Raw genomic sequence first — 8769 nt, 5'->3', positions numbered from 1 at the left:
GCTGTGTTGTTCTCTAACGGCAGCGTTTATCTGAAACAATGATGAATCTCACAGATTTCTTTGCAATTCAACGAAATTGAAATCAAAATTTCTAGTTATGTATTTTGTGTGCCAATTGACTGATATCCGTGTCCCCTACCCCTTCTATATCTCTGACGCAGGGCCATAATAGATCCTAAATAGACCAAATAAATGTGAGCGAATGAAAACTTTCTTTTAAAAAAAATAGAGTTCTCTCTGCAATTTGCCAGCTATTTGATCCAAAAAAGGCACGTAGCCCCTTTGAGCTTTCTCAGTTCATTAAATGGCTGTAACAACGCCATTTGGGGTAACAGCGCGCCTTGTTGGGAAAGAGGAAGTACATACTTAAGTCCTCAGGACCAGGGTATTCACTCATAAAAACTCCCGCCCAATGAACAGGCAGGATTTTTTTTTTTTTTTTAAAGAAAATACCTCTTACAATGACATATAAATGTAAACAGAAAGGAAATTTTCGGGCAGAGGGAAGCCAGGTCCACGTAAAAGAAGCAGTTCACGTTTTTTTAAAAGCTGTATTTATTAAAAAGTTGGAAATAAGAAAGCAGGGAAAATTTTGGCAAAACGTAGGGCTTTCTTCCAACTTTGTAGATTGAGGCTCTAAGTGTCTCAGACCTCAATGATTCTTTAAGTCGGGGTTATCTGTAAAGGATAAAGAGAAAACTGGCATTAGAAACTAGTGGAAGACTTGCTGTCCGTGCCTCCCACCTCTCTCACAGCCCAGACCCGGGATTCTGGCGGTTAGGACCAAGTTTCTCAAAATGGCTTCGTCTTCATGTACACCTTCTCCCGATTTTCACCAACCGTGGGCACAGGATCTGCCCAACAGTTCTAAAGCCTGTCATCCCGCGCCACACTCCGGAGCCTGTGAGATCCAGGAGTGCAGGCACTTTGGGTCTGCTCGCTGCACTCGGCAACCGCTGGGAGAGTATATAACAAATGCCAAGGTCTTGACCCACACACCACTAGGAGCCCGGCGTGAAGATGTCATCTCACTCTTCCTCTTTTGGTTGCAGAGCTGCTTTTGGTTGCAAGCTCGCGCGACCAAAGGGCAATCCAGTTTCTGAAGTCGCTCACTCGACAAGGTGAGAAGCTCCGGTTCTGTAGCTTCCAGTTCTATAGTTGGGTCCCTACGTCCTCCCCCCAAACCCGTTGATGGCTTCCTATTGTTTCTAGAACTAAATGAACTCTCTTTTATTTTGTCTAAAAGATTCCTAACCAATCTAGCTTTTGCCTTTTTTGTACATGTCCAGCTCTGGGTCCGCCAACACTCGCACCCTCATTCGAGCCCCTAGCCCCGGTCTTTGCACTTGACTCTCTGTCTCCCTTGAGAACTTTCTTCTCATCAGGCAGGTTGTCTAGTCTAGTCTCTCCTGTTCACTTATTCATTGTAATGGTTTGACAAATGCTAAAATGCTTTTGTCAAAAAAGTCTATTTCCCAGAATGTAAGCTCTGGGAATGTAATCTGTTTGGTATTGTTCATCTTTGTGTCCCCAGCATCTAGAAGGGGACTGATCATGTGGTAGGATCTTCATTTAAAAATTCCATTCAGGGATAAGGATGTATAGAGTTCGCCTAGAACACTCAAAGACCCGATTTCAATTGCAGGCACACCCAAGAGGGGGAAAAAGGAATTAAGTTGATCTTCCTTATTCATGGGTTCCCTATTTGGATTCAACTAATTCCCTGTGAAAAGTGTGGTTAGGTCTACCATGGTTGCTTTTGTACTGAATATGTGCAGACTTTGGGAGGTGGGGTGTCATTATTCTCTAAACAACATAGTATAAAAACGGTCTACATAGCGTCTCCATCCGAAAAGTTACTATAAGCAATCTAGACTTAAAAAAAAAAAAAAAAAAAAAAAAAAAAAAAAAAAAACGGTGGAGGGTGGAGGGTTACAGCTCCAATTTAGAGGACTTGGTTTACCAGAGTAAGGCCCTGGGTTCCATCCCAGCAATGCAAAATAAATAAAATATATAGGTGGTGTGTGTGTGTGTGTGTGTGTGTGTGTGTGTAAGTTATATGCAAATACCATGGCATTAAAAGGGACACGAACATCCCAGGATATCGAGGATATGGTATCCTTGGAAGTTCCTGGAACAACCCCCTAAGGATATCTAGGATATGTGTATCTGAAGAGAAGGGATTGAAGAGAATGGGAAGGAATGAGGGACTTAAGGAACCAACAAATGAGGGAGGGAAGAAAGTAAAGAAAGGAAATCGTGTGCTTGGGTTAAAAATCTTGGGTTTGGTTACAAGGGGTTGCCAAATTCATTCCTTTGGTCCAGTTCAACAACCTACTTCCTCTCCTAGGCTCTTCTGCTTTCTAACTCCATGTCGCAGCAAAGCTGCGATTGGTCCTCCATCCTACATTGTTCCCTTACAGTGAAGGGGATAAGTTGGTGGGGAAATAAGTTTTGAGGTTTCAGAAGGGAAAGCAAGGAGGACCGTACCCTTTCTCGTTCCATGAAGTCTCTAAGAAACCGAAAACTTGTCTTTTACAGAGTGCAGATTTCAAGGTCTCCATTCGGTACCCTCAAAATCTTTTAGAGCTCTGGAAAACTCTACCACATAAGGCAGAGAGCCAGATTTGCATGCATAAAAGCAAAAGCACCCGAACTGACAGATCTCCTGATGATGCCTAGCATAAGTGAGTTTGGAACTTGTGTCCCTTCAAAGTAGGTACGCATTGGGGGAAACTGAGACTTGGTGAGTGTATGTGACTGACCAGCTAGTTTGGAGAGGAATCCGGATGTATTAAACCTCTAGCCTTCTAGTTGACAATGTTAATGCCCAGTAGGCCTCGAGTTGCAGGCAGGGTATTTGGATGGTGAATGAGGAGAGGATTTATGGGATGGGCTTCCATCCCACGCTTGAGTTCATTTCGGGTTACATCTTCTCTACAGTTCCCGCGAGGCAGCTCAATTTCCAGACAGATTGTCTCAGGGTTAGCTGTGTAAGGTGACTCTAGGCGAGACCTCGACTTTGCTCTCCTGGGGGCCAACTATCCCTTCTGATAACAGAGCTGAGCTTCAGAGACTCTCAGGTTCAAGTGCTTGTTGTCCACCTATCCTCACCTGGGGGACCCTCCCCTCCGGCCGTGCAGGCTGGGCTGCTGCTTTCGGTGTCCCCTGCCACCGTGCGCAGGTACTGCGCAACGTCGCGGTGGCCCCGCTCCTCTGCGAGGTCAACCGGAAGGCGACCCCAGACGTCGCGCACATCCAGCCGCGCCCCTGCCAGGTGCAGCGCCACCAGCGTGTCCAGGAAACCCTCCCGGGCCGCGTCGTGCACTGGTCGGGTGAGGGTGGCTGGGTCTGCGCAGTTGGGCTCTGCGCCGTGGAGTAGCAGTAGTCTGGCTACTCGGGTGTTGCCCATCATCATTACCTGGAAGAGCGAGAGAAAGGGAGGGGGCGGGAGAGAAATGATTAGGGCGAGCCTGGGCAATGATATGGGGAAGAAACCCTACTTATGAAGCTTCACCCCCCACCCCATGCAGTCAAGGGTATAAGCCAGAGGTGTCTAGCTACCCTTCATTTGCTTCTAGTTACCAACTTTTCCCCTCCAATTTTACCCATTCCACTTTTCAGTACACATCAAACTCCAGTATATTCACAACCTTTCAGGGAGCCCTAGCCACAAGCAGGACGCTGCCAGAGGCACAGGCAACAGCAAAAGGGTGAAAAACAAACTGGCTTTACTATAGAATAGTTTCCTGCATTTTCCCTATCATTTAGAGACATTATACCAGGCTCAAAGACTGCAGAGTTCATTGCTGTATATTCAAGCTCAGATGTGGTAATTATTAAAAAGTGAAAACTTTAAACACACTCATACCCCTTAATGCTTGCAAAACTCTGTTAATCTTATCTTCCCAGAATGTTAAAACTTTATTTACTTATTTATTTACTTATTATTTTATTTACTTATTTATGCAGTACTTGGGCTCGAACTCAAATCTTTGCACATGCTAGGCAAGTGCTCTAAACCGAGCTACATCCCCACTCCACTTTATTTTTCATTTGTAGACAGGCTTCCCTAAATTGTCTGGGTTGGCCTTTACCTCATTATCTTTGTGTTTCAGATGCCTGCCTTGAGTAGCCGGGATTATAGGTGTATGCCACCACAGAGGTTTAAATGTCAGTTCTTTAAGTATAAAATAAAAAAGGCTTATTCGATTATCTCTAAAATTCCTTCCTGTGGTAAGCTGAATAATGCCACTTTACATAATAATGCTTTCAGAAGGTGTTAGTGTCCTAATCCTTAAAAGCTGTGAATATATTACTTTACAGGGCAAAAGGGAATTTCCAGATTTTATATTAAGGATATATTGAGGAAAATTATTCTGGATTTTGAGTGTGGGCCAAATGAAATCACAAATGTCCTTTCAGTTGTAGATGAACACACAGTTCTTTATTTATTTTTTATTTATTTTTTATTTATTTATTTATTATTTATTTATTTTTTATTTATTTATTTATTTATTTATTTTTTATGTGGTGCTGAGGATTGAACCCAGTGCCACACACATTTTACCACAGAGCTACAGCCTCAGCAAAAATGTCCTTTCAATAGGGTCAAGATCAATGCAAAGATATAAGCAGGGTAGCAAAGGTAAAAGAAAACACTCAGGGGCTTTGAGCCAAGAAACTTGACAGTCACTAGAAGCCGGAAAAGGCAAGAAACCCAGATTCCTCCTGATAGCTTCCCCTAAAAGAAAGAAGTCCTGTGGATCCATTTTTGGCTTCTGACCTCCAGAACTACAAAAGGACAATTTCTTATTTGTTTTAGTCAATACAATTGTGGCAATTTGTTATAGTAGCAATAGGGAACAAAAACACTTTCCAATTTTATGATTTGAGGGTTATTGGGAAAAGGAGATGTTGAACTCTTGATTCCTAAATCATCTTAGAATAAAGCCACTTCCAAAGAGGAATTTAAAAATGTTGTCTATAATCACTGCAACCTTGTAATTTGAGTGTTGTATGTTGGGTGGTATGGTAGACAATTCTTTTTAGGATATTCATCATCTGGTTATATTAGCTCAGGGACAGTGACTATCTAAAGAGGAATTACTTATTTTAGTTATATTCTGTATCAATAGAACACGAATTAATTTTTCTAAATCAAGAAACCATAATAAATTATAGCATGGTTACTGGATCTTGTCTTGAAAGAAAGTGAAACTGACTTAGTTTGCAAAAAAAAAAAAAAAAAAAAGACAGGAGAAAATGTTATCTAAATTATACCCACAGAAAGAAAGAAAATACATTGCACTGCATTGTCCATGTATCTGACGAAATCCTTCATCTTGGTCTTAAAACTGGTCTTAATTGTTTCCCACATATTTTATGGTATGAAAAGATGAAAAGTGACCCACAATTGAGTATTTAAATCATAATAGCAACCAAAAGCAAAAAGGAAAGAAATATTTGGAGGGTCCCTAAATCCATTTGATAAGCAATTAACTTGAATTTAGTACTTCAAATTTTCTGTAAACTAAGTATTTCTGTATTAAGCAACAATTTGATTAATTCAAAATCATTTCCCCTTTCTTCCCCCTGCTAAGTAATTGTCAAATATAATTATCAAATTTTCTTTTTCTTTTCTTTTTAAAATTCAATCAAATAAGGACTCTGCTAATATATTCTAGGACTCCAAAGTCAAACTCTAAGCTGCTGGCAAAATTTCAGAGATGTTATTATTAATGAGCACAAATAATTTTTAAAGGATTCACATTTATCTTAAACAATCCAACAACCTAAACTCTCTACTCAAAATGTCTGCACACTTCAAATTCCAAACAATCTTAAGTTTTAGAGCATTTTGGTTGTATTTGTATATTCATATTTTAAAGTGTGTAAAATTTATTATATTTTTCATAGTTTCAGGGAAGGAAGTCATTTGGGCAGTTTGTGAAGTTCCAAATAGAGTTAGTTTCCTTTGTCTTGTTATGCAGGAATATTTTTTTTCAATGTGCTTTTGTCTCATATACAGTTTCTTTTTTATAATCAGAAATAACAGTCACCATTTGCAATAAAAATCTGGGTGGTGGCTGCCAGAATTGGTTTTTAGCTTAAAATTTAGGAATTTACTGAAAGCAAAAAGGAAAGAAAAAGAGAGAAAGAAAGCAAAGCAAAGAAAACCCAACAAATCCACTACCCTTCCCCACTAACATAAAACTGGAGCATAAAGGGAAGAAATGAGAATTCTCTCAACAATGAGGAATTGAAAACACTATCAGAAATAAATCAAACCATATAAAGAATTTAAATACAGCAAAACAGTACATAACAAAATGGACATCTTAGGCCAGATCACACTAACGTTTATCTTCATATACTTGTCTTTATTTTCTAAGTTCCTACATCAAGCATATATCTCCCCACTCAGTTAAAATAAAACAAACACAAAATGTAGTTGCTTCTGAATAATTTTAGTCGGTATTTATTCCAAATATACGCAGTAGATTTCCAACGAAATCTCCCTCAGCAAGGAAGACAATTCAGGGTCTGTGTGTTCCAGCAGATCATTTTAAAAATACATTTCTTTAAAACTCGCTTTTATCATAAATGTTTGTAAAATTTGTATCTCAATCTAATACCTCAATCTAATATAAGCACCCCACCCCACCCCATCTTCACAACTTTCTGGAGATCCATACTCGTGGGCCTTCCCATTTCTTCCTGGGCTTCCCGAGCCCCTACAGAATCACCAGGAGGAGGCTGCGATACCAAACCCCAGCTAAAAATTTCCCAGGAAGCGTCACCTTTTCGCTGAAACCAACGAAGAGCTATCTAATTCGGATTCCACTGCCAACACGGTCCGCGGAAGTTGCCCGCCATCCTCCTCTCCCGCTGCAGACCCTCTTACCTACCTGAATCGGGCTCCGACCGTACCGATTCGGGGCATTGGGCGGCGCGCCTGCCTCAAGCAGCGCCCGCACCTCCTGGGCGCGGCCCCGCGCTGCGGCGCTGGCTAGCCAGTCTGCAGAAGACTCCATGCGGCTCGGGCTCTCCAGGTTTCTGGCCTGCTCCCTTCCCCCGCCTCCGGGGTCTTTCGCTGGCTGCCCGCCCCGCCCAGTGGCGATCTGCCCGCCCCTCCTCTTTTCCTCCGAGGCTGGCAGAAAGAGGCCCCCGGACACTGTCTACCCTGGAGCGGCGTCTTTTCCACTGCAGGAGGGCGCCGTTCTCTTGTCTCCCCGGAGGCGCCATTCACTCTGAATACAATGTGACTGTGACACCGGTGAATTCGCCGTTTCCTGGGGCTAGCCACAGGGCACCGGCCAAAAGAGGTCCTAGCCTAGAGCCCTAGGAAGCGGTGGGAGAAAAGCCCCCTGGTTCCCTTCCCCACCTGCTTCCCTTGCTGCGCTCGGGTCGTTCCTCCTAACTGCAGCGTCTTCCGGCCGCCCGAAAGAGGCGCACGTGGGTATCAGAGCTAGTTCACCCGGGTAAGACTACATTTCCCTCCCGTTTCTTTCTTCCTCAATGTAATACCCTACCATTAGAAAACCTAGGAGGGATTCTTTACTGCCAAAAACCCAGTAATGTCACAGGCAAAGATTGCTTCATTTTTAACCCATTAAGTTCCAAGTTTTCAATTTTATGAACATTTCAATGAAATTGTCACAGGCGCAGTAAAATAGATTGGAAATAATAATCTAGCGCTTATGTGTTGCAATCATTACACTATTATATTCAAGTTTTTATAGGTATCCCACATCTGGGATGATTGGGGGGGGGGTGTTAATCAGAAGAAATGCCAAATCCCTTCTGCTGGCAAGAGCTTCACTAAGGACAGTAATGGCAGGACTGTAAGACTTCCTTTGTTTTAGATGACACACTTACCCCCACATACACACACCACCGCCGCCTGTCTGTTCAAACCCATGACTTTCTTTCGCGGTAGATCCACGCTGAGCTGGGATACCAGAAATTCCAGCTCAAAGCATTCATTTTGGAGAGTTCGCCTACCCTCCAGCCTACCAATCCGTTCCCCAATTTAAAACGGATATTTGGGTGAGGGTGTTTTTCACACTTGCGCATGGCTTTTAAAACATGAGGTCTGTTTAACGCCCGCCGGATGAGGAAGAAATCTGCCTGTTAGCAATTAGGGAAATAGAGAAGTGGGGGAGGGAGTCATTGGGAGAACCGAGATGGTGCTTAAAAAGTGATTCTTCCCAGACCCCAGAAAACTGCCTGGCGTTCTAGAGGCAAAGTTACACCGTGATTCAGAAACCAGGCTCATATGCTGTCCCAGGGGACCACTCCTGGTCTCCTTCCAGCTTCCCACACTTCTCTTCCTACTGAAAATACCTTCACTTTTTCTTAGACATAAAAAGAGTGGCTAAGAGTAGTCCTGCTTTATAGAGACGTTGTGAGTTTAAATGAATTGTTATATATATTAGGAACAATGCCACACATCCTAAACTAATAGGTATGAACTATAAAATTATCTATTTGAAGGATCCACTTACAATCTTGTGAGGCACAGAGAAGAAAATGCTTTGGATCAAGAGTAGATCAAGAAGACCTTAATCCCTGAAATTTTGGCTCCCCTCTGCCATTCTTATGTAATACAATGTATGTAACAATGAAAAGTTAAACAGAACTAAAGAGTATAACAAGCAAAAGGAAATACAATAAGTTTACATTGTATAATATATATTTTTTAAAAATTAGATTGCTCAGCCTTAGATGCTGATGTCCTAAGCATATGTTTAATCTATTGTATTG

At 42.1% G+C, this 8769-nt stretch overlaps 1 protein-coding gene across 1 annotated transcript; it reads right to left on the bottom strand.

Moving 5' to 3' along the window:
- Positions 1-652: 652 nt before the first annotated feature.
- Positions 653-7037, bottom strand: LOC143385954 (cyclin-dependent kinase inhibitor 2A-like). Its single transcript, XM_076841381.2, has 3 exons — positions 6912-7037; positions 3115-3421; positions 653-678 (listed from the first exon to the last, which is right to left on the bottom strand). Exons 1-3 carry the CDS (start codon positions 7035-7037, stop codon positions 653-655), a joined length of 459 nt encoding a protein of 152 aa, XP_076697496.2.
- Positions 7038-8769: the final 1732 nt, after the last annotated feature.

The sequence above is a fragment of the Callospermophilus lateralis genome, chromosome 2 (genome assembly GCF_048772815.1).
Source record: "Callospermophilus lateralis isolate mCalLat2 chromosome 2, mCalLat2.hap1, whole genome shotgun sequence".
Taxonomy (NCBI): domain Eukaryota; kingdom Metazoa; phylum Chordata; class Mammalia; order Rodentia; family Sciuridae; genus Callospermophilus; species Callospermophilus lateralis.
This window is presented reverse-complemented; position numbering and strand designations above follow the sequence as displayed.